Source organism: Triplophysa rosa, linkage group LG2, assembly GCF_024868665.1.
Source record: "Triplophysa rosa linkage group LG2, Trosa_1v2, whole genome shotgun sequence".
Lineage (NCBI taxonomy): Eukaryota > Metazoa > Chordata > Actinopteri > Cypriniformes > Nemacheilidae > Triplophysa > Triplophysa rosa.
The window spans coordinates 26,371,436-26,397,485 of NC_079891.1; the positions used below are offsets into that span (position 1 = coordinate 26,371,436).

General features: G+C 38.6%; 2 protein-coding genes across 4 annotated transcripts; one reads left to right on the plus strand and one right to left on the minus strand.

Moving 5' to 3' along the window:
* Nucleotides 1-593: 593 nt before the first annotated feature.
* gda (guanine deaminase) lies at nucleotides 594-6,825 on the plus strand. Of its 2 annotated transcripts, none has more exons than XM_057355296.1 (14): nucleotides 594-1,148; nucleotides 1,326-1,414; nucleotides 1,584-1,755; nucleotides 2,176-2,263; nucleotides 2,695-2,800; nucleotides 3,144-3,171; nucleotides 3,528-3,635; nucleotides 4,241-4,378; nucleotides 5,370-5,467; nucleotides 5,571-5,638; nucleotides 5,767-5,913; nucleotides 6,023-6,141; nucleotides 6,305-6,332; nucleotides 6,409-6,825. In XM_057355296.1, the coding sequence occupies exons 1-14, from the start codon at nucleotides 1,023-1,025 to the stop codon at nucleotides 6,474-6,476; spliced, it is 1,383 nt and encodes a 460-aa protein (XP_057211279.1). In that variant the 5' UTR covers nucleotides 594-1,022; the 3' UTR covers nucleotides 6,477-6,825. The 2 variants fall into 2 exon arrangements, with proteins under 2 accessions (XP_057211279.1, XP_057211286.1); XM_057355303.1 differs by having other exon boundaries at nucleotides 606-1,148; nucleotides 4,271-4,378.
* A 3,821-nt stretch (nucleotides 6,826-10,646) lies between these two features.
* On the minus strand, nucleotides 10,647-15,323 carry zfand5a (zinc finger, AN1-type domain 5a). 2 transcript variants are annotated; one of them, XM_057327975.1, is made up of 6 exons: nucleotides 15,153-15,323; nucleotides 13,271-13,429; nucleotides 12,852-12,951; nucleotides 12,633-12,736; nucleotides 12,090-12,215; nucleotides 10,647-12,005 (listed from the first exon to the last, which is right to left on the minus strand). In XM_057327975.1, exons 2-6 carry the CDS (start codon nucleotides 13,425-13,427, stop codon nucleotides 11,857-11,859), a joined length of 636 nt encoding a protein of 211 aa, XP_057183958.1. In that variant the 5' UTR covers nucleotides 13,428-13,429; nucleotides 15,153-15,323; the 3' UTR covers nucleotides 10,647-11,856. The 2 variants fall into 2 exon arrangements, with proteins under 2 accessions (XP_057183958.1, XP_057183961.1); XM_057327978.1 differs by lacking the exon at nucleotides 15,153-15,323 and adding an exon at nucleotides 14,786-15,121.
* Nucleotides 15,324-26,050: the final 10,727 nt, after the last annotated feature.

The window sequence follows — 26,050 nt, forward strand, 5'->3', positions numbered from 1 at the left end:
AACTAGAACCCTTGTTTAATGCATTGCAATTTAGCCAGTTAAAGGGATACTTCACCCAAAAATTTAAGTAGTTCCAAACCTGTATACATTTCTTTGTTCTGTTGAACACAAAGAAAGATATTTAGAAGAATGTTAGCAACAGAGATGTTTGGGGAAGTCAATAATGGTAGTCAAAAGTGCAACAGAACTGTTTGTTTTCCTAAATACTTTCAAATAAGAAAGAGAAAAATATATAAAAAGTTATACTATGGTGCCCCAGAAATCTCACTTGCTAACATTTTCCCAAATATATTTGTGTTCAATCAAGCAAAGAAATGTATAGGTTTTGAACAAATTGAGGGTGAGTAATTCGTGACAGAATTTTCATTTTTGGCTGGACTATCCCTTTAATAATTCCACAGGAATAAAGTAGTCAAGACAGTTTTACTTTGTTTAAATTATAGCCTTTTATATGGTATTCTTCTATGCTGATCACAACCTGGTATTTGTATGATTATTCCTGATGATTTCAATTATTACATTAAAATAATAAATAATCAGGCAACAGCTGGGTGAATCTTGAATTCTGATTTGATTCAATTGAATTGGTTCATTATGGGTTTTATGTATTTTAGATCACACATAACTTGCTATGTGTATGTAATTTTAATATTTTGATCCCATGTTTCATTATTAAAGATTCTAGTTTCCTATAGCAGGAGACACCTGCTGTTGCTGACACATCTCTGTGTGACAACGCACGTCCATGAGAGTGCGTAACAACATGAACAAATGATGATACGTCTAAAAAAACATGTTAATTATTGTCTTCATATGTTCAAAGAAAGGCTGCAATTAGGTGTCCACAAGTTACAACTCCCGATGGCGCACAAGCGAGTGACTGGACAGACTCCATGACGCGGGTAAAGCTGTTGTAATGATTACCGTTTTATGACAATGCACCTCCCAATAATTCTGAAGAAAAAACGCTCATGTGATCTATAAAAGACCAAGTGAACTCGCATTTAAAATCTGTATCCGTTATGAGTCTGAACGACGCTACCACGCGCATTGAGCACGTCTTTAGTGGAACCTTTGCGCACTCCACACAAAGCGCAGCCCTAGAGATCCTGGAGAACTGTGTGCTAGGAGTCGACGATGAGGGGAAGGTTAGTTGGATACTTTTTATATCATGTTATAGCCTATTATTTTGCAACGAACCAACCCTACTCACTCCAAACGTTTCAGATTTGTAATATATTTGAATTTTCAGCGTGAAACGCATGTTCAAATATTTCAAAACCAAAAAGTAATTCTATGACATTGAGTGTTCTATCTCTGAGCAGATTGCATTTATTGAAAAGGATCCAGATGTCGACAGCCTATCAAAAATATGGGGGTTTGACGCATCAGAAAGAATAAAGCTTGGACAATAGTGAGTACCATTTCTCTGGATTGCATAGCCTTGTCTTTAAGTAGGCTGATCAGGGTGCATACAGTGGCAATGTGCTTGTGCAAGCTTGCATTATTGCCATATCTATAATTTTCACACAGCAGCAGTGTCAGTGTTTGTTGTTGTTTTATTGATCTGTATTGCTGTGCAGTGAGTTCCTTATGCCAGGAATGGTTGATACACACATTCATGCATCACAGTATAGCTACACTGGAACTGCATTAGATTTGCCTCTACTGGACTGGCTTAACACGTACACTTTCCCTGTGGAAGCTCAATATAAAGACCTGGATTTTGCCAACAATGTCTACACCAAAGTAGTGGTGAGTTGACTTTTTTTAATCAAATCATTGGGCAGAAATTGCAGTATTATTGTGGTCTGTACTGTAGTGAAATATGTAGATGGTACCTATTTTAACCTGAACTGACTCTTAAAAGTGACATTTGTTAATGTAAAAACAAATGTAGTCAGGTTGAGAATAGTTCAATATAAATTATGTTAACTTCAACTTTTATATAGTGCATTTAAAACAATATCGTTGCCCAAAGTGCTTCACAGTTTTTATAGAGAAACATTTATATAAGGACATGGGTTGACAGACATTTGCTTTAATGCATAAATTAAAATGTAAATTATTTTAATAAAAGCATTTAATTAAGATCATTTTTTTGCAGTGTGTGGAAAACATGTTTTTATTGGTGGAGTTCATTTGAGTTGACTTCTGTTTTGTTTTACGCTATAGAGAAGAACGTTAAAGAATGGAACCACAACTGCTTGTTACTTTGCCACAATACACACAGATGCGTCTCTTCTGCTTGGAGAGCTTGCAGGTAGCTAAAACACACAAACACATATTGGCAAAATTTACCCTGTGATTGGTTGGATGGTTGTATCCCAGTGGCAAAACATGCAAACACAAACTCAGCATCCTTGCTTTAACCTTTGGAGTTTGTCTTGCTTTATGTAATCTTGTCTTGACCCATGTTCCTGACAATCTGTTGAGTAACTGCATATGTTTATGTTTGCTTTCTCTGTCATATGTAATAAACTAGACAGTTAAAGCGCTATGTGACCTATCACTCTGCAAGGTAACATGACCTGCCAAACTCTGAAATTAAATCTAAAACTAAATCTCTTTTCTGTAATTTTTTCACTGCATTTAATCATTTTCTCATGTGATACCACTCTATAAATAATCGATTAAAATTTTCTGAAATGTGGGTTGTGATGCACTGTATTTCTTTTCAAATTTTTCTACTAGATAAATTTGGCCAGAGAGCTTTAGTGGGCAAAGTTTGCATGGACTGCAATTCTGCAGTTCCGCAGTACAAGGAAAGCCCAGACCAGTGTAAAGCAGAGACAGATCGGTGAGTTTTGTACATAGCGTATAGAATAAGTACATTTTGAAAATACTAACCCAGAATGATATATAAAGTGTGTTATACTGCATACCTTAAATGATCTTCACACACCGACAGATTGTTTAGTGAAACATTCTTGTTTCTTGTTTGGTACAATTTTTGTGTAAAAAAGTGTATTCTTGTTTTTACTGTTCTATTAAAGCCAGTCAGTTATTATGTTTAATAATCCAATATAGGTCTAATATAATCTTTAATTTAAGTGAAACTTTATGCATTGTGTAAAGTACTGTACAAATAGTTTGAGGGGAATTGAAATTATTTTATATTTCTTTTCTTTTGTCTTTTGTAGTTTCATCATAGAACTTCTGAAAAAGGAGGTAATTAAATGTTTTCTTATATCTGGCAGAAGATAAAGTAACGTGCCACTGTTCTGTTTGTGACTGCCTTGCCAATAAGTTCTTTCAATAATCTTTTACCAAGCTTACACTAAAACACGTTCTGCCCTAAGCACAACCATACATGGCTTCTGAAAGATGAAAATTTAGTTCTTAAAGTTTTTCTTTAAATAGTTGCCAGAATAACAATTCATTTTGATTCAATAGCTTTTTATAGTTGAATTCGTTACTTAAAACATCTTTTATTTAACAAGATTTACATTGTCGAGATTAGTGTTGGGTATATTCATTTCATTACGATGTAATAATACAAACTGTGCAATGTCGGACTATTGTAGTACTCAAATGTTAAGCCTGTGGTCACGCCCCGATTTGCTCCATCCTGTTCCGCATCACTGCTCAGTGAATTGGGTGAAATCGCCAATAACAACAAGCTCCACATTCAGGTTTGTTTTCTTGATGCACATTAACAGCAACCTTATACACAGGGATTTACAAAGCATGAACAACATTGCTAAGTTCATAATGAATGCATTATAATTATGGTATAGGTTTTCAGCTCTTTATGTTCTAAATTCTTTTGCAATGGTTGGGCAAGGGTGTGTTCAGCCTTGATTATTGGTCATTGGTCTTAGAATGTAGTTTTACGCTTGCATTATCTGTTTTAATTATTCCAGATAAAGATATTGAAGTTGTACATTTATAATACATTTTTTGCCATGTTCTTTTATATTTTTAAATATATATATATATATATATACAGTATACTATATACAATTTTTTTTATTATCAACATCACATAACATGTACATCAAAATAACATGTTTTCTTATACCTTCAGGGGCGGTTTCCCAAACAGGGATTAGACTAGTCCTACACTAAAATAAATGCTAGAGCTGTCCAAACCGAAAACAACTTGCACTGCCAAATCTTAAAATACATCATTGCTTTTGTGTTGTCTAAAAATGCACACAAGTAATCTTTTTAGTAAGGCATGTTTGGTAAAACATCTTAAATTTCCTGATTAACCTAAGACCAAGTCCTGATTTAGCTAATCCCTGTCTGGGAAACCACCCCTCAGAGTCACATCAGTGAGAACAAGCAGGAGGTGGATCTTGTGAAGACACTGTTCCAAGACTGCAAATCCTACACTGATGTTTACCTCAAGCACAACCTGCTCACAAATAAGGTAAGTGGTGCCTGCCTGGCAAGTGAGTTCAACGTCATGAGCTTATTAAAGCTGTTATAAAAAAAATTCAGTGATGCATTAATGACATTTATTAAATATATCTGTATACATCTAATTTATTAATATATGTAAATGCACCTTGGTAAATTCTTCGTTTTTTAGAAACTTCTGCCAAGAATTTTAGCTCTCTTAGTTTAATGGCAATTTAATGACATTGCAATGAGACTTCAAGTCTATCGCATCACATCTTGTAAACAAAGTGTCTCTGAGCTTTCTAGAGTTTTCTACACTTTCCTTTATATTTACACTTCAAATACATGAATTATTACATTGTCTTAAGGTATCACTTCTAATATAGTGGGATGCATGAAATATATTATTGCTGTTGTTTGATTTTTTTGATCATCCCTCACGGCAATAAAACAAATTACAACTATTTCATTTTGTGCTTATTGTAAAAGAAAAAACGAGGGAGAGAAATAGAGAAAGAGGAAGAGGAAGAGAAGCCTGGCGTAAAATCTCGAGTACTGAATGTGAGAGTATCAAAAGTTGACATAATCACATACAAAAAACTACAATAAAAATGTCATTAGAGATCTTTTCACATTTGGTCTTTGGATGCAGGGAATTTGGCTTCCATGCCTCTAGGTCTGAAAAGTTCATGAAACAAGTGAAAGGAGTCATGTGCTATGTGATATGAGTGTGTATAAAGAGTTCAGTATAATGGGTACATTATTGTCATTTGTCTGTGGAAAAGGCTCTTCTTTACTGATCTAGGACCAAATGCAAAACCCAACTCTCTTTAAAACATGTAGGCTATGACAAATAAATAAATGTATGTGTGAATGTGCCTCTTATATTGTATTTGTTTCTATTCCAGTTTTTATATTGTTATAAGTTTTTTCTTTAATCACCTCTTAAATTTCAATACGACGATTGATTACAAATGCAGTAACATTAATAATGTTAATAATTGGTGGTGCTATTGCAGACTGTAATGGCCCATGGCTGTCACTTAACTGATGAAGAACTGAAGATCTTCCATGAAAGAGGATCGGCAATAGCTCACTGTCCCAACAGTAACATTTCGTAAGCACCTCTAGCCTTCCCTCATCAATAAATATTCAGATCCCTCCAATGCATTCTAATGGATGTTTGATTTGTGCTTTTTTGTCTTCTTGTTCCCTTGAAGGATTTGCAGTGGGATGCTAAATGTGCGCAATGTTCTGAACCACAAAGTAAAATTGGGTTTAGGGACAGGTGAGGTTTACTTCAAGTCAAAGCTAAATCCATACTATACTATATCACAGAGTAACTGGATTAACACAGTTGAAAGTGATATCAACTCTCATATCAAATCTCATGTGTATTGATTTTTCCATCTGTAGATGTAGCTGGAGGCTACTCCCCATCCATATTAGATGCTATTCGAAGAGCTCTGGACACATCCAAAGCTCTGACCATCCAGGACCCTGAACATCAAACTTTAACCTTTGAGGAGGTTTTTAGACTGGCTACACTTGGTGGTAGTGAGGGTGAGTTACTCACAAACATCTCATCAACCATTTACAATTTCAAAAGCATAGATGACTGTAAATATAAACCTGACTGGTTGTTCTTTCACTATTTGCTTACTCCCTGAAGCCCTTTCATTGGATGATCAGATTGGAAACTTTGTAGTGGGGAAGGACTTTGATGCCCTGCGAGTGAATGTTTGCGTTCCTGGTGGACCAATCGATTTGTTTCCAGGAGAGGGCCCAAAGGTTTGAGCTTTTATTCGCTTGTGATGAGATAGTACTGAAAAATCCCTGAATCCCATTTGTTGCATAAGCAAACATACTCAAATACTATGCTTTGAATAAAGTTCACATTTTTTATATGATGATAAAATAAGATGGTTTATTATTTGTTTTAAATAATTTCCAGGCCGTTTTGGAGAAGTTTTTGAATTTAGGTAAGTTCAACACTTCAAGTCTGACCCACTAAATAGTTTTGGTATTTATCTAAAGCTCTATGTTTGTTTTCAAAAGGTGACGATCGAAACATTACTGAAGTCTATGTGGCTGGAAGACGGGTGGTTCCATTTTTGAATACATAGTTACTTCTAGAATCCTTCTAGATTTTATTCCATTCATGTTGTTACCGTAAATGTAATGCTTGAGGGCGTTGAGTTTAGATTGATTTGGTTGGCTTAGCAAAGGAGGGTGTGGATGGTATTTACACTTGTAGAATTATATTATTCAGCTAATATATTTTTAAACATCTTGCTTTAGTGAACTTTAAATTGAAAAGCTACTTGTTTTTATATGTGCTTTTATGTTGATTATGTTAATCATGGAAATATCGGGATAGTGAGTACAGCACTTTTAACATTTTATGAACTTGTGTTAATTTAATCAACTTTTATTCACCAAGTAATTGTTACTGAAAATAAATAAATAACATTTCAAGGTTACAGTTGTCCATTTGTGAAAATAAAAACTGCGCACACACACAAACACTCATTGGAACTTAGGTGTCAAACTCACCTGTTCCTTATGTAACTGTTTAAAACAGCTGTTAAGCACAATCACAGCTCTTTACACTGTCTCTGTGCTCACCAAATGCAAAAGAAAAACATGTGCTTGAATTTGGTAGCAGCTAGTCTGATGTATGTTGATAAACAGTCTGAATGTCTTTGAGCAGCAATGTTGCTTAAAGTGATAGTTCACCCAAAAATCAAACCTTTATGACTTTTCTTTCCTCTGCAGAACACAATGGAAGATATTTTGAATTAAGTTGGTAACCGAACATCACTGGCCCCCATTCACTTCTATTGTATGGACACAAAACCAATGCAAGTGAATGGGGGCCATTTTAACAACATTCTTCAAAATATCTTCTTTTGTGCTCTGCGGAAGAAAGAAAGTCATACAGGTTTGAAATTACAAGAGGGTGAGTAGATTATGACAGAATTCTTATTTTTGGGTCAACTATCATCATACAAGAAAAGTACTGGAAAACCACATGGGGGCGCTAACGCATTGCTCAGCTGTACACTTCTCGCTAATAATGCGTTAATTACATAAATTACACTAGTCATTTTAGTAAAACCATTACAGCTGATTTGCTGCAGTTAGTCATATTTAACTATATCCAGCTCATATGGCCATACAATATAAGTCAACAGGATCTTTGTATATTACTGCATAATTGTTTACCAATGAGATTTAGTTTTTTTAATGGTGATTTATCACGAAGTTACCCATAAATACATTTCATTATCCAGTTAATAAATCTGGTTAATAAGTGTGTACTGTTTGTCAGACAGTCTGTCTATTTGTAAAGTAGTATCTGAGCCCATGATACAGAATATGATACTACATAGACGTCAGACTCAAATCCTTCACTAGACACACTGTCAACAATAGAAACATTGACTACACTAACAGCCAATTGATATTTCACATGAACAGACAACTGAACGCTACCTATTTGTTTTCATTCACTGCATTTGCCTTCGTTTTCTAGTTCTATTTCTAGCTACTTAACACGTTTAGTATGCAGCAGGAACACTGTTTGCTCTTGCTTTTTGCCTAAAGGCAAAGAGAGAGAGAGAGAAATATAATACTTTAAGTTGCACTACATACATCACACTTTATTTTATCTTATTACTATAATTATCTATCTTTACGTTTGTTTACATACTTGCACTAATTGTACGCAAATGCTTTGTCAATACGAATGTACATTTTGTCATGCCAATAGAGAGAGCGAGAGAGAGAGAGAGCGTATAAACACATAAGTGAAAGACAAAGAGGCACAGAGACGGGACGGGAGAAACGCTCGTGTGAAGGGGCGGAGTCTCCCACACAGAGGTGATGGGAGCACGTGAAGGAGGCTGAGCCGCTATAAATGAACGTGTCTCGGTGCGGTGACGCCATCGCGTTCTTCTAAAGCCCGCCCTCTTTTTGTCATTTCTTCGTACATTTTTCGTACTTCGAAAGTGCTGAATCAGTACTAGATTTGTCTGGCTGGAGCTTGTTTCCTGTCTAGACCGAACAATTTACGCACGTCAGTGTTGGTAATGGGCACCAGATTATATGTAAAAAACACATCAAGCACGTCATAAATATCAGTCATAAAATATTATTAGTGATGCTGGAGGGTAGTTGACTACCTTGTGTGAGTCAACGGGATTCCCATATTTGTCATAATCTCATTTCTCCATTTAATCTATCTGACTCGATTAACTTCCTCGATGATCTACCCTGAGGAACATAGCTGCTTGTGAGCCATGTGGACACACCCAGTTCTTAAACAAGTTCTAGGGTGGTTTTACTCTACTGTTAACTTTACTGATTACTATCTTCCGGACTACGCCTCAAGGGACAAAAGCCTAGTGGGCTACACATAAAACACAGTAGGGAACAACACATTTCTTTCCAGTAAACACAAAAAATGAGACAGCCTTTGAGTCTAGAGTGTTCTGTTAATAATACAAGTACTGAGAATCGCACTGGATCAGAGTGTTTGTTTGTGTGAGATCTGCCCTAGTTCAGTGCATCTGTCATAATCTGGTGGCTAAAATTTGTGACAGGTCAGCCATTCTCATTATCCTCTACATTCCCATTCATTTTTCTAAAATTGGGATTACAATGGTGAATCACAATGTAACGTTGCTTTGTATTATTATTCGTCTACATATTACGAATCACTTGTAGAATCTGTAGTATTATTAATATTCCTTATAAGGGATGAAAACGGTCTGCTTTGAAAGGCTTTGGATAAAAGTGTCTGCTAAATACATAAAGGTAAATGCTCCGTTCACATTAAATTTCAAGCGGTAACAGAAATGTCCTGTGGTGTAGTGTTATTTCTCAAAACCTTTTTACACATTCTCTAAACAGTTTTATGACCCCCTTTGTAAGACTTACACTGATAGCACACGTACATCTGGCAGACATCTAGACATCCGCATTTTCATCTGCAAGACATCTGGCAGATGCTGTTTGCTCATCTGCCCTACATCTCTGAGACGTCTGCTGTCAGATGTCATATAGACCTCTAGAAGAAGTCTGTAAGATGTGTATGATTTAGAATGGACATACAACAGATCTTTCTAAGATGTTTAGCCGATGTCTTTACACAGCAGATGTATTCCAGATCTTTAGCAGACATCTTACAGATGTACCTGTGCTATCTAATGGAATAATTGAGTTGTCACATCACAAAGAACATGTAAGTGAACTGTCAAAAAGCATCTCAAAATAACACTTCACTCAAAGGTTTGAAGTCGCTATGAAATGTTTATATTCTCTTTTCAATTCTGCCGCAGCTGTGTTTCGGCCACAGGTCACACTGGCTTGTATCATGTACTTTTGTATCTGATACAAAGTTGTATGCCGTGTCATTGCAATGTCTTTCGATAATCTCACCTCCCTCTGTTCAACGATGCCTCTACACTCAGAACTCCCTGATATAACCTCTTTTTATCCACAGTTAGCCCCTCCCCCTGATGGCTTTGTCTACACAGTGTGGCGTAGTCATCTGCCCTCAGCATATGTCACCGCCCGTCATTGTGATGTCACCGCCCGAGACCGACTTAACGACCAGCCCCCTCTGTACACATACTCAGAGTAGAGTGAGCCATAGATGCTGACTAGTCAAGAGTATGACAATAACAAAATGACTGGGCAGTGCCAAACAATGATACAAAAACATTTTCTTTATAGAAACACAAAAATGCTCTGAAAACATGAAGAGGAAGTGTGACAGGGGTCAAACTGAGGGAATACAACCAGGGCCGTGAAATTCACAGTGCCTGAGACAGAGGGGCGGCTTTGTCCCCAGGCCAAATGAGTAACCTATACTGTAGGGGAACTTAGCGGGCCCCCTCATCACAGAGCATGGGACAATGTTTCCAGTCCCCTCCCAATGACAACCCTGACTATAGCACCTGTTTTCACTCCTTTGGGGGGAACATACACGCACCTCCCACAGCTGTTACTGAGTCAGGCAGGGATTGTCAAATCTGCCATCTTTGGTATTACAGGAAAGCTAAAGGTTAGGGCAGCTCCCACAAAGACAGGATGTCTTTGTATGTGTCAGCAGCTGGGACAGGTGCACAAAAATGCAACATCTGAAAAATTATTTTGGTGCCCCCTGCTACGAAACGTACAGATCTCGTGTTAAATATGACAGCATATGCTCTCTAAATAACACTCAATTATAAACAATTATGTGACACACTGATGGCATTTACCTATGCATGTGTTGGCGTAACAAATGGATAGAACAACACATCTGTATATTTTCTCTGTATATTTTTATTTACAATACTATATTCTTTAATGCCAAGTAAAAGGATTAAATGCAATACATAAATATGGACATAGTAAAGGTGATTTTTCATACAAATTTGCATAAAACTAATGGCTGAAACCAGGAACACACTCTCAACAGATACATCTCTCAAGAAAAACTCACTCCCTTGTAAAAGACATTATATACAGTACATGCACTCAAACTCGCTTGCATATGCAGACACACGACAGACAGGTGCATTTCAAAACAAAAAAGCTTCGCACTCAAATCTGACATACTGCTTATACTATTGCGGTGTTTCAAATGCACTGAGGATGGTTAGCTCATCTCACAAACAGGAAAGACTCGTACACATTTCCCTTCACACAAAAGCACTCGCACAAAAACAGACTTTGCCATCTCATAGTCTAATTAAAAGGCCAACACATGTCAACATGAGATAATAAAAAACTCCCAAACCTTTCAGTACTGATAACATTGAGCAACCATCATCAAAACTCTAAAATGTACTTTTGACAAATTAAAGGTTATTGGTTTGACAACGTGGGAACAGAGGACTTAAAACAAATGACCTTTGATGCATAAAAAGGGTGTGACATCACAGTAGAAAAGTTCACATTTTAAACAAATGCTAAATGAACGGCAATAATGATCGAGCAGTCCCACATTCTAATCTCGCCTTTGGGTCCACCAACTGATATTTTTAGAACAAACTGTACTGAAACACTAACACATGCAGCACACATCAGGTAAGTTACGTCAAGCTTTGACACACCTCTTGGAAGTTTAACGTCACTCAAGTCTAAGGCTGAAACTACGTACACAAGGCTTCTTCAGATTCTGCCACAATTTGGCACTGAACATCAGCCACTCCCATTGTATGAGGGTGGGAACAGGCAAAACAAAAACAAACAAATTCTACGCTTTAGGAATTGAAAGAATATATATGGATAACTAACGTAAAAACACCACAGAGGAGAGAAATCAAAACGGAAAGGAAATTAATACCTATTACAAAAGCAGTATCTGTAAGATCGTTCATGCGTGAGCCTCAGACGGTACAGTTCTCTTTTTCTTCGTAAGGTGAGAGAAAAACACAAGTCCGTTTTTCCAAGTCATTCTATTAATCCACCAGTGTTCTGTTCACATTGCCGGATGAAAGGGCAAAAAGCTTATATTCTCTGGATCTTATCGGCCACCACTACAGGATTCTCCTTGCGAATTTTAGCAGCGGCTTCTGCCTTGTAATCATATGTGCAGTTGTGCTTGTCCGAGTACCGGTGAATTCCACAAAACAGATTTCCACATCGACAGTCAAATCCTGTAAAACAACACTGACGATGAGTCCCGTCCTCGCAATCCCAAACACACAAATGCATCCCATTAATATCTGAATGAGTCTTACCTGTTAGGCCTACTCTCTTACGGCAGATAAAGCATCTATTTTTCTTAGGTTTCGAGGAGTCTGGGCTCTTGCCCTCATCGCTGCACTGAGGAACAGGGGAATAGGAGGAGGTGGGCTGTGATATAACTGTAGGAAAAATAGAGATGAAAATAAAAACAAACATTTACAACAGCTGTCTGCAGTGTGAGTTAGAGGGTTTAAAGCCAAATGAGTAAAGTCGCAATTTTACAGGGCTCAAGCACTCAAGTTCTTAACACTGCATGAACTTAAAAACTATTATCTGTAAACAAGCCAAATTAAAGCTGGAGCGGGCGTAAAGAATACTCTGTTTGTTCTTGGGTTTGAGCTGACAAAGAATGTAAAGAATGGGTAAGTAAGATCCCCTAAAGAATGCTGAATGCATATTTAAACACTTGGCACATAAACATACAGTAACTCATCAGAATAAAAACTTCATCAGGCTTTTCAATGATAACAAATAAGGTGCTCATGCATGATATGTCTACCTTGAAATGTACTTTATCGATTATGACTAATAATTACCTGGTCCGGCAGCCTCGATGTTAGGAGACAAGATCTTCTCCTCTCTAGAAATACTCATTTCTGTCATCTGTTGTGTTACTGGTAAGGAAGTTGAAGGAATACATCTGCAAAAAACACACAGGTAGGGTTTTAGTCCCACATTGGTCTTACTTGAGAACACATTAAAACACCTGCAAAAAGCACCCATTCTTATTTTAAAGTCACATGTGAGGTACTCACTCTCTCATGGCACCTGTGCTGGATGAAGGTGAGGGTTCTGCTTTGTTCATACTGGCTTCTAGTCTCTGTATAGCAGAGGCCTCTGCTGAGGGGCTGCCAGCTGGTCCAACACAACAAAAAGAAACAATCACAAATGGTGCACAGGTGCAGCTGTGCTACAGTATACAAAAGGCCTGTGAAACAAAACAGGCCTGCCTGCCGAACAAGTGCACTTTATAATCACAACTTCAGGTGAGATCTTACACTACCTTAAAGATGGCAAGAAAAAATTTATTCTGAGACGTTTGTTATTGCTGCAGCCACTATAATATCACAGTCTCTTTGAGCTGCAATGAATGATGTTATTTATATAGCCTGTAACCACAGAGAGTCCTATACAGTAGATAAGACAAACAACTTCATGTTTCAGTTTGACTTACCCAGGGGGCTCATGGGACTACGATCACTGCTCTGCTGTCTGTTCAGGTGCTCTTTATAACACACGGAGCACATGCCATTATTCCTAGGGTTGCCATAGAAACCACAGCCTGTGGTACACAGCATAGGCACAGGGCTCTGGTTCGTCTCTTGGGCCATTGCTAATATATCACAGAGAAACAAAACAATAGTAGTCTTGTTAACAATGACAGCATTCATGTGGCGCACATGCACAACACAGGATTTTAAACTTGCCCAGGGTCTCCCACCACCCCTATAATTAAAAGGCCTTGTTTTTAAATCAGGCAAAATAAAAGACAGCCAAGCTCCACCCTCATCAGGACAGTGTAATTACAGTGAAGTCAATTGACTGACCGAGGGTCTATTCCAGGGGTCTCTAACCTGCTCCTGGTGAGCTCATCCAGAAGATTTCAGTTCCAACCCCAGTCAAACACACCTGAACCATCTAATCAAGGTGTTAATGGTTGCTTGATAATTACAGCCAGGTGTGCAGAAGCGGAAGTCTTCAGGTCGGTAGCTCACCAAGAGCAGGGTTGGAGATCCCTGGTATTAGCATTTAAACCGAACTCGCTTTTTATTCTTCTGTCTGGGTGTCCCTTGACTATATGGTACGAATGAAACGAAAGCAAGGCTATATATAAAGCAGCACGTCTCGAGCTCTCCCACCTAGCCGTGACTAACAAAACGAATGGGGGTGTTAAACGTGACATGCGATTTCAAGAGTATAAAGGTGAGACGTTACAGGCAGCTTACCTCTACAACCTAGACAGCATGTTAATTTTGGGGGGAAACAGAAGTACAGAAAGCTGTCAGGATGGTGTTTGGTATTTCAGGTGTTCACTCACGCGCGTGAAGACGGACGCACCGGCTGACAGACACCACAGATGAATACAGTTTCACCGACACTGATGGGCATCTCTATGCTGGCGGATACAGCAATGAAATACGACTTTATCCAGTATTTAACCGAGTACAGCAGGTTAATTAACCTTAAGTTACATGTCTAGGATGTTAAAATTGGCTAGAACCAAGTAAACCTTAGCAGCAGATCTAGGAAGATAGTTTACAAGGTCTGGCAAGACTGTATGCCACAGACAAACGAAACAGTTTTGAGGTACAGAATAATCATCAACCGTCGGTAAAAGCCAAGGATGGCAAAATATCATGACACGTCCAAATCAAACGCAAACGTCGCGACAACAAAGCTTAATACCAGCGTTGGCTTTGTTGAATCTTCCCTCTTTGTCCTTTTACCATAGGATTTCCTCCCCCAGACAGACAAGTCTATCCTTTGAACAAACCCGAAACAAAAAGATAACTGGATTAGCAAACCGTTTGTCCGACTAACTTGCCAGCCACGCCACAAAAAACGCGAGAACTAAACGACATTTCCTTGAATTTTCCAGACCATGGTCGAACAACCAACAACACAGTGAAGATAATCCGTTTGGTTTAAAATGCCACGCATGGAAAAAACAAACATAAAGCGAAAATACCATCAAGTAAGCGACTTTAGCTCGATGCAAAAGGAAAGAGAGAGTGGGCTTTCGTTCGTGTCTTCCTGTCGTGCCCAGCCGAGTCACGTTCCGGGGCTTGTGATGTTCATAAAGGTGCTGCTGACAACTTGGGTCACTTTGTTTTTTTAACGACCAACCCTTCCAACAAAAAGCATTCGATACTAGAAATATCCCTCACGCTATTGATCCAGGCGAGCGGTAAAACACGATGTCATGTCCTGGATCTGTAATGATTAATCGTTCCTTTTTTCGGGGTCAATCAGTCCTTCGGCGATCACAACGCCAAACCTCTCGATATTATCGCTCGGATGAAATTAAAACGTTTTCACCACCATAAAACGCTTACCTTGAGGACTTTTTGAGTGTAGTCGGTCGATTGATGTAGTTTAAGGAACAGGAACTCTTTAAATGGGAATTGGTCTTCCGCTAGACGACCGTGTCAGTGAGGTAAAGAAGTGAATTTTCTCCCGTCTTTTCCCGAGCTCTCTTCTTTCACTGTTTGTTTCCTTCTTTAGTAAAGGGGAGTGGCTAAGTGCGTCACTGCAGGCGTCAGGTCTTTATTGGTCATTCGACGCTCGGGGGCGGGGTGGTGGTTAAAGGGGGAACAATCTTGACTGTTTTCTACCTACACTGATGACGAAATCATACCTTCTTGATTCAAGTTCCCGACACAGACAAAGTGTGCTGGAGTCTTTTAAACGTTTTCAGAACCTGAATATTGTTGTAATAAACTTCCGTATTTTTAGACTTTACAATTTGCAAATGTTTCAAGTACATTTTTGTTATAGTTAGGCTACTATAACATTGGTATTTTGGTACCCAAGGCTTTATCCCATTCTAGCTGTATCTTTTACTGTAGTAATTCTGGAACTTTTGAGAAATTTCAAGCCCCGAACTGCAGATCCTATTATAGAAACATCCTAGCTTTAAATACTATCTTACATATTTAGTTACATTGAACATGGCAGATCCTAACATAGAACTTAAGACAGGACGTTTTTGTAATATGGCTCCTGTTTATTTTGTAACCTCTGCTCATGGAGATGTTGGCGGCTCTCATCTGTTTTTCACTACACACATATACTGTAGCTTCATGTCAGTCAGATACAGTGGCTTGCAAAAGTATTCATCCCCCTTCATTTTATTCACATTTTGTTATGTTGCTGTCTTATCTTAAACTACTTTAAATGATTTTTTTTTTACATTAATCTACACTCCATGCACAATAATGACAAAACAAAAAACTGATTTTTGACAGCTTTGCAAATTTATTAAAAATAAAAAACAAAAATAAGTACATTGCATAAGTATTCGTACCCTCAACTCAGAAAATGGTTATAGCGCCTTTACAGACTCAAATCTTTTTGGGTATGATGTGAAAAGCTTTACACATCTGCATTTGGCAATTTTCTGTCATTCTTCTCCTCAGATCCTATCAAACTCTGTCAGGTTGGATGGAGATCATCAGTAGACAGACATTTTCAGGTTTCTACAGAGATGTTCAGTTGGGTTCAAGCACTAGCTGGCCCACTCAAGGACATAGACAGAGTTGTCCATAAGCCACTCTTGCATTGTTTTAGTTGTGTGATTAGGATCATTGTCATGTTGGAGAATGAACCTTCTGCCCTGTCCGAGGTTCTGAATGTTCTGGGGTAGGTTTTCATGATCATTATCTCCGTAGTTTGTGTACAGTCCCTGAAGCTGAAAAACACCCCCACATCATGATGCTGTTTCCACTACACTTTACTGTTAAGACGGTATTGTACAGGTGTTGAGCAGTGCTTGTTTTTCTCCAGACATGATGCATGAATCTGAGATTCATCAGACCAGAATATCTTGTTTCTGACAGTTTGAGAGATTCGTTGAAGTACGTTTTAGCATATTTCAAGTTTCCATGTGTCTTCAATGAGCAAAGGCTTGAGTCTGGCCACTAAGCCATAAAGCACAGATTGGTGGAGTGTTGCAGTGATGTTTGTCCTTCTGTAAGTTTCTCCCATCTCCATATATGATCATGGAGCTCAACCAGAGTAATCATCAGCTTCTTGGTCACCGCTCTAACCAAGACCCTTCTCCATCGATGGCTCAGTTTGGACAGGAGGTCAGCTCAAGTAAGAGATCTGGTGGTTCCAAACCTCTTTCATTGAGGATAAATGGAGGCTACATGCTTCTGTGAACCTTCAAGCAGATTTTTTTCAGAAGTCTTCCCCAGATCTGTGCCTTGATACAATCCTGTCTCAAAGCTCTACTGGCAGTTCTTTTGACCTCATGTCTTGGTTTTTACTTTGATATGCATTTTCAGCTGTTGCACCCTTTATAGAGAGGTATGTGCCGCTCCAAATCATACTTATTCAATTGAATTTGGCACAGGTTAACTCCACTCGAAGTGTGGACATCAACAAGCAAAACTAATGCTTCTGAGCTAAATTTCAAGTGTCCCAGAAAAGGGTATGAATACTTATGCAATGTACTTATTTTTGTTTTTTATTTTTAATAAATTTGCAAAGCTGTCAAAAATCAGTTTTTTGTTTTGTCATTATTGTGCATGGAGTGTAGATTAATGTAAAAAAATAATCATTTAAAGTAGTTTAAGATAAGGCAGCAGCATAACAAAATGTGAATAAAATGAAGAGTGATGAATACTTTTGCAAGCCACTGTACTCCTCACGTGAATTGTAAGAACCCATGAGCCTTGTTTGGTGAGACGGATTACTTTCGCTAGTGTAACCCAACTCAGGGCTTTGCACTCAAGCAAAGGCAGAAGTCATCTGCTTGTAAGAAAAGAGGGTTAAAGTGGAGAAAGGTAGACATAAAACTGGAAATTTAAGGAAAATAAACATGTCTGAACCAGCTTGAGTTCAATTTGTCAGGTTTATGTATGTGTGCTTGCACGTGTTGTTGTGTGTGCAAACATGCTGTGCAAGGGTCTGGCATAATATTGCATGTTTTGCCTTGAAAAACAGTAGTTTAAAGGAAAAACATGCTGTGATATATTAAGCCATTCTCCCCAACACTGCATGTTGGTTTGTTGTTGACTAAATTGAGTTCCTTGCCAAATTACAAGTTCCTTGTAATTTTTAATATAGCTACTGTTTATAAATCTAATAAAATTTGATTTAGGTACTATTTCTGTGGCAAATGGATCAGTAAGATGTTCTGCCATACTCATCATTTCTGAGATGACATGGTAAACAAGCAGACACTCAAAGTAGTTAAGTGAATAGTTATTGATTTTTCCTTCCATTTTATGCTTTATACTGTATTAAAACCTCTTACAAATGAAAACGAACAGGAAAGATTACAGTAGATATCTGTGAACCGTATGCAGAGTTGTTATTGTGCAAACACAAATTTTTGTAATACCCTGCTCCTTTTCCTTAGTGTTCCCTGTGTTGCCAACTGTGTTGTAAAGATGAGTTGTAACAGCTGCTGGTGACATTGGTTTGCTTGTCGTAAAGTGTTGACTCATAACACCGACCATCAGATTGAGATAAACAGGCTACCCTACAACATCCTCACTAATAGTATAAAGTAAACATGTCTTTATTTAAGGCAGCGATAAACTATAATGTATACACCTACTGTATACTCAAACATCATAAAACCTATTCATTCTTCTTGAGGTGTTACCATACGTGAAACCTGTTAGACTGCCCAACACAGTCATTTGTTAATCAAAGTACTTTGCTCAGCTTTACCCTTGTGACTTGCTTTTATTAACCTGTCAGTTCTCCTATTTTATTTTAATAGCTTCTTCCTGACCTTGTTGTTCCAAGTATGCTTTTACTTATGTAACACTCCCTCTATACTTAGGACACTCCTTTTTCTTATAGGATATTTAGTTAACTTACTCAGAAAGTATGGCCAGTATTTTAAGCAGAATGTACTGTTCATCTTTATGAACTTTGTATGTTTTATGATGTTTTTTATTAATCCAGATCATCATATTAATGGTGTTTAGTTTAAGACTAGTACGTACTGTAAATCCTATCCTGATGTGTTTTCTTTAAAATAATATACAATTACAAAGTCTATCTACCTCTACCTGAATGCTACTGAGTGTGAAGATATTTAGCCCTTTATCATAAACATGGTGTAGACAAACATTAACTATGAAATCACAGGCCCAGTTCTAAAATGTCCCTGTCACGTTTCATCACCGCCATGAGCAAAAAGTAAACACATTGGATAGAAGAATGCAGAATGGCAATGAATCACACAAAAATACTTTTCCTTTCTCTGTTTTTCTAGCATGGGCTGTACTGAGTACACAGCCTGATTGAAAACGTGAGAGTAATATGGCACCAGCCCTTCTATAAATATATCTTTCATCCGCCCATAGTGTATTAAATATCCTGACTATAGGATTCTTCAGTGTATTGGAATGCCGCTCATGGTCCTGTCATCGGCTTATACCATTACCTGAGGGTGGTTGTGATGAAAGCATCGAAGATGTTAGACGCTGTGACTCATAAAAGCCACATACTTTATTGGGAGAGATATTTGAGATACTTACAAATGAACAGTGCCAGCACTTAGCAAAATTACTATTATAGCACAAAGGACTCAGATCCGGTCTGCTGGAAAAAATTAAAATGATCAAAACAAAATCAGCTGTTTATCATTAGAACCATTACAAAATTATTTTATGTAGTGTATTTTGAGCCTTGTTCCAGTAGTCCCTTCAGAGAGTTGTAAGCGCAGCTAAACTCATCATTCACTGGCACCAAAATCTTTCCTTTGCGATGTCTGAGGAAGACTCGCAAAATTGTTACTGTCCCCAGTTACCCAGCCTTCACCAAAATGCCATCAGGCAGACGGTACAGGAGCATCCAGTCCAGAACCAGCAGGCTGAAAAACAGTTTCTACCTACAGGCCATCAGAACCCTTAATAAACTGTAATGCAACCTACACAAATACTTTATTATTCCCACAGCAGCCTGTCCACAGTCTATGCAAAACACTCTGACTATTTTAATTTATCTTTGCACTATACTGTACTTGCAAACTTTTCACATAAATTCATATTATGTAACAATATACTTCATGCAAATTTCCACAATCTTTATAGCACCTGCACATTCAATAAACAAATGTACACTGCCCACACAATCACTCATTTGTTCACTTATACTTTAAATTTTGCTGTACATACTTGTGTTTCTCCACCAATACATGTAAATTGTTTGTAAATGTTATTCTATATTTCTGCATCACCTTAATTGATCTACTTTGCTCTTTTATCTTATTTTTTTGTATTTTCTATTAAATTGTATTGTAGTGCTGTAGACTGCCTGCACATCACAATAATTATTTCAATGTGCTCAGTGTCACTGACATCTGTACACATGACAAATAAACTTGAAACGTTATTGGTTCCCATTCACCAGATTACATCCCTCCAATACAACCCAATGCATTAGACACCCCCAGGGACTATTAGTACTGTTATTCACCTATTTAATCTGTGCTAGTTTCTACATTTTTTATCAGGGTGATTTACTGTTTGGCACTGTTAGCACTTCTGTAAAACTTTCTTTCTTAAGAGGAAATAACCAGAAAAAATCTGAGGAGATTCTCACTCTCATGTTGCTGATCAAATATGTGCCAGTAGGTTAGGTAGGATTTGAAGACGGTTTTCCCAAACGATTCTGCTAAATTTAGTCCAGGAAAACAATCCAGCTCCTTGCGGTGCGAGCACACCCTAGTGTATCTACATAGACTCTCAAGCCTATGGGAGCGCTCTCTCTATAGCTGGACTTTAGAGCTTGTTAATCAACATCACGCCACGTTGAATGTTGCGCCATCTTGGGAGGATGGCTGCTAGTGCGTTCAATGCGGAGTTTTGTTTTGCTTGTTTGATTAGGAAATATAACTATGGTAGGTCGGTCTTGCTGTGTTAAAAACTGCAATTGCATTACGCAGTCGTTCAGGAAAATCCCCTGGTTCTTTCACTTTGATTTATCCATATATCAAACAAAACAAGTAACGGTACATATCAAAACAATAATAGCAGGGGAGTATGATCCTCCCAAGATGGCGGCGTCACTGCAACATGCAACATAGGGCGTGACGTCAGCTTCACATTCTCTATGGCTGAATCCGAAATGGCATACTCAATGAGTGGGTATCAATTTCAGTAAGTACTTACTTAACGAGGGTTAAATGGGTACCTACTGTTTTGCCTGAATGGGATTAGTATGAATGCGATCCGGCCGGCGTACGCCATATTGACGTGATCATGTGACGTAATTCTTCTTCTGTTCCTTTTCAATAGCAGATGGCAACTTACGTTTGAGGTGCATATCCGCCACCTACTGTACCAGAGAATAGCCATGTGATGTTATGACAAGCGCAACAACTTAAGTTATGAGAGACAGGTTGCATTAACACCGTTAATTCTATTGTAGTATTAAAACAACCTGAGAAAATCTCATCTGTGGTGTTTTTTATGTGCTAAGTATGTTTTAACATGGACGTTATCCAAATGTTATCCGACCACGCTCTCGTTTAACTTTCACTTTCTCCTCATCTGTTCTTTTCTTTTCTTGTCCATGAAACTACACCATTTTTACACGTCTCTTCATTTTTGGTTTGGATAAATGAGTAATTTAATTTTAGTAATTAATTGGTTTAGGGCTTATTTGTGTTTTGTAATTATTTGATTAAAATGATCTTGTGAATAATTATCATGTATTTTGTATATATGTGTGTTAAAAAAAACATTTAAGCAATATATTATATTGTAAAGGGGAAATATACATACATATTAAAAGCTCAATATTAATGCTTCATATTTAAATTATATGAATTAACGGCAGTCGCGGCCTAATGGTTAGAGAGTCAGATTCGTGAACAGAAGGTGGCCGGTTCGTTTCTCAGGGGTAACGACTGAGGTGCCCTTGAGCAAGGCACCTTACCCCTACTTGCTTCCCGGGCGCTGCAGTGATAGCTTCCCACTGCTCCGGGTGTACGTGTGTTCACGACTTGCTGTGCGTGTGTTCACTGCTCTCTGGATGGGTTATGTAATGTTTGGGTAATAATGCTCAAGATACCGTATCCGTGTATATCAATGTTTAATAATATTGAATCACTACGACATGCAGCACACTGTTTTAGCAGTAGCATACAAACATGTTCTACGTGCTAATCTGCATAATACGTGCATTATGGCCAAGGAGAACACAGGTGTGTAACTTATAACAGGTGATTGGTCCATGAACAACATATGAATACTACATCCGCTTCCTTTCAGCATCCGCTCTCCGCATGACATGGAAACAGCATGAGTAACATAGATGTTTATGCATGTATACATTAGCATCTAGTATTGCAACATTCACAATTACATGCTTCGGTATTGAAGGGCAGCGATCCGCCTACACCCTTGTACAATCACAAATCCAGAATAACTCAGGGCTTTATGGCTCGCCCATACCAGGTTTTGTAAGTGTTTTATTGTAATAGTTCTTCATTGCAATTAGGTATCTGGACAGCATCAGTCTGTGGTGCCTCAGTAGTAGTTGTTGCGCCTGCCTCATTATCCTCACGGATCGCAGCTTCACCATACCAACTGCTGGGTTCCTTTGTGTTCAGGAGATGGCGCCTGTTCCTGCGATATTCCTGCCCCTCTTCTGTACGCACATGATATGATCGTTCAGTATCAGCTGCTTTGATGATGACGGCTGGCCTCCAATGACCTCGCTCTTGCATTCTGACAATCTGTCCTTCCTTAAACTGAGGCAAGGGCGTGGCCGATCTGTCAATAGCACTTTTGATGGTGATGCTTTTCCAGCCTTCTCACTTATCATCTTTACTGCGCACAACTTTAGGCATCAACTGCTGGTTGGTGCTGGGAAAAACTAAACGCAGGCAACGACTCATTAGCAGCTGTGCTGGGGACTTGAAATCGTCTACAGAGCTGTTACGATACTCCAGGAGACTGAGATATGGGTCCCTTTTGTCAATCTTTGCTTTTTCCAGGAGCAACTTGGCAGTCTGGACAGATTTCTCTGCCAACCCATTACTTTGAGGGTAGTGTTGACTTGTTGTGGTGTGGGTAAATTCTCAGGTCTTGGCAAAGGTTTCAAACTCCCTTGAACTGTACTGGGGCCCGTTATCCAAAATAACAGTCTCAGGAATACCATGCCTGGCGAAAGCAGACTTTAATTTGCGAATCACAGCAGATGATGTTGTGCTGTAAAGTTTGTCCAACTCCAGGTATCTGCTGAAATAGTCAACTACCACAAGATAGTCTTCATTGTTCCAGGTGAACAAATCTGTAGCGACTACTTGCCATGGCCTGTCTGGAATCTTGTGACTGATCATGGGCTCTTTGCTGTTGGAGGGACGATGTGTGAGGCATGTGTGGCATTTGCTCACAATTTCTTGAATTTCTTTTCCCATCCGGGGCCAAAACATGATGTCACGTGCTCTCTGCTTGCATTACTCTATGCCCAAGTGAGAGGCATGAATGCGTGTCAGCATTTCTGGACGAAGGCTTGTGGGGATGACGATCTTCTCACATGTGAAAACAATACCATGCAGATATGACAGCTCATCACGATGGTTCCAGAATTCAGACACACTTTGAGGGCACTGTCTCTTTTCTTGTGGCCAGCCTCTTTGTATGACCCCTTTTAATGTCTGGAACTGTGGGTCACTTTGGGTTTGAGCTTTGATCTCATCCAGCTTTTGAATCACTGACAGGCAGACTGCTGTATATGGTATGCACTTGAATGTCCATTCCCTCGCTAATGCTCACATCTTGGTCATACAGGGACTTCCTAGACAGCGTGTCTGCAACAGGGATGTCCTTGCCAGGCCGATGAATGATGACAAAGTTGTATTTCTGGAGCTGTAAGATCATCCGCTGTAATCTTGGGGGAACCAATGCCATCCGCTTTCGCATTATGGATTCGAGAGGTTTGTGGTCACTTTCAACGATGACTTGGTTGCCATAAATGTACTGGTGAAAATGTTTGCACCCAAAGAGAATGGCATAAAGTTCCTTTTCAAACTGTGCATAATTGACTTCAGTTTCTGTGAGCGATTTTGATGCATAACCGATGGGCCTTCCTTCCTGCAGGAGTACCGCCCCAAGCCCATATTTTAAGGCATTGAGTCCATTGTAGGCATCGGGACTCCGGCAGCATCCATTCTTTGTATTATCCGTCTCTTCTGACACCATGTAATGTTTGGGTAATAATGCCCTGGATACCGTATCCATGTGTATCAATGTTTAATGATATTGCATCACTACGACATGCAGCACACTGTTTTAGCAGTAGCATACAAACATGTTCTACGTGCTAATCTGCATAATACGTGCAATTATGGCCAATGAGAACACAGGTGTGTAACTTATAACAGGTGATTGGTCCATGACCAACATATGAATACTACAGGTAAAATGCAGAGGTCACATTTCGGGTATGGGTCACCATACCTGACAAATAGGTCGCTTTCACTTCACTTCACTTCACTTAAAACTATGCACAATATAAAACACGGTCAATTTAAGAACAAAGCAAGATCAATGTTAATATTACATTAGCTTTACAATAATTAACAACATTTTTAATTGTACATGAAAGTCAGCTGAGACTGTTTTGCGGGCTGTGCGTGGTATTCTGTCCTGTGGGCTCACTGGATATAGAGCATCTCAAGTATCCGTCACTGAGTGCTTCAGAATCTGGGCGTAACCAGTAAGCCATCCGTGAATTACTCGACCTACTCTTTTATGAATACTGATGATTCGGACATACTACTCTGTTCAAGTACCGTTTTCTCCTACTACATAGTAGATAAGTAAGTGTATTCGGACACAACATTAGTATACGCACGTCCAAATCTCTCGAGAAATAGTCCACCAGTGTAATGCCGACACTGACGAGGAACGACGAAGCCACGAGGGAACTTGGGGAAGGTGAAGGGTTTAATAACAAAAGGTGAAATCAGGAACAAAAGGGAATCAAAAACATCCAAGAGAACAAACAAAGTAATCAAAATAACATCCACGGAACAAACAGGGTAATCCAAGTGACATCCAAAAACCAAACAGGGTAATCCAACACGACATTCACCAATGTTACATAAACGTATATTAATACCAGACGAAAAACAATAGGCAAGTGAGAATATATATAGTGTCCGGGTAATCGGGTGCAGGTGCAAAAGTCAATGATGATGAACTCGTGAGGGAGCGTAGGAAAAGGACATCCTGGGGCAAACACAGGGAAAACAGACTAAGGGACCGACGGAATGTTACAACCACCTGGATATTTCTCGCCTACTGTTTTTTGAATACTGACGATTCGGACATACTATTTGTTCGCCTACTGCTTTTTGCCTACTATATAGTAAGGAAGTATGTCATTTCGGATTCAGCCACTACAACTACTTTTTAAGGTTATTTCTTTATTTATTCTATGTTTGGCTAACATGTGTTTTTCTTTTGTTTTTGCTTTTTTGGGTGCAGCTGCTTTGATACAATACAAATAAAAATATATAAAAATATATATGACTTGACATGACTGTATAATTAGATATTACATATAATTTTGTAGTAAAATATAATGTTGCACATTTTATTGGAACTTCAGAGTTATATATTTTGTAAAACTGCTTTTTATCACATAATTAAAAACACCACATTATTTAACGTTACATGTTTGCACTTGCGAAGTGTGTCCCAATGGGTTAGAAACTGTACATGCTCACTTGGGATCTTCACGCCCACTAGAACACTTGGGCCAAAAACAGGAAATACGTCATGAAAGTAGTCAAGTGGTCAAGTGCAAAGACCACAAGTGGGGGTACAGTATTTGGATGCAGCCGATGTCCAGCTTTGATTCACTTCTATGGAAACACTAGCGATAAAGTTAGTTAGGACTTATGTTAATCAGTCTTGCTTTTCAGATTTGTATAAAACCAATCTGCCTTTTATGTAACTTAGTTATAACCAGTCCTGAAGAAAAAATTAGATGACTATCTATCTTGTAAACCTAGTCTAAGCAGTTTATGCAGTCGGCCCCCTAGTACACACTGAGGACAAATCAATCCAAACTGTCAAATTTGTATTGAAAGAGAGAGAATTGTTTATTCTCTCGTTTGAAACTCAAGCAAACCCTCACAAAAACCTTTTTGCATTTTCTAATAAACAATTGTAAACAAAAAACCGCCGAGCGGAGAGCATAGATCCGACCCACCGACCTTGGCTGCCAACAGACCCTGTTCCCTGGGAGA

What these genes read in the sequence shown, in the direction of transcription:
- gda (XM_057355296.1), top strand. Translation starts at nt 1,023, where the DNA reads ATGAGTCTGAACGACGCTACCACGCGCATTGAGCACGTCTTTAGTGGA. An exon ending in AGAATAAAGCTTGGACAATA is followed by an intron (nt 1,415 to 1,583) that starts GTGAGTACCATT and finishes ATTGCTGTGCAG; the next exon opens with TGAGTTCCTTATGCCAGGAA. An exon ending in ACAACAAGCTCCACATTCAG is followed by an intron (nt 3,636 to 4,240) that starts GTTTGTTTTCTT and finishes GTCCTGATTTAG; the next exon opens with CTAATCCCTGTCTGGGAAAC.
- zfand5a (XM_057327975.1), bottom strand. Translation starts at nt 13,427, where the DNA reads ATGGCCCAAGAGACGAACCAGAGCCCTGTGCCTATGCTGTGTACCACA. An exon ending in AGCACAGGTGCCATGAGAGA is followed by an intron (nt 12,737 to 12,851) that starts GTGAGTACCTCA and finishes TGTTTTTTGCAG; the next exon opens with ATGTATTCCTTCAACTTCCT. An exon ending in CATCGAGGCTGCCGGACCAG is followed by an intron (nt 12,216 to 12,632) that starts GTAATTATTAGT and finishes TTTTTCCTACAG; the next exon opens with TTATATCACAGCCCACCTCC.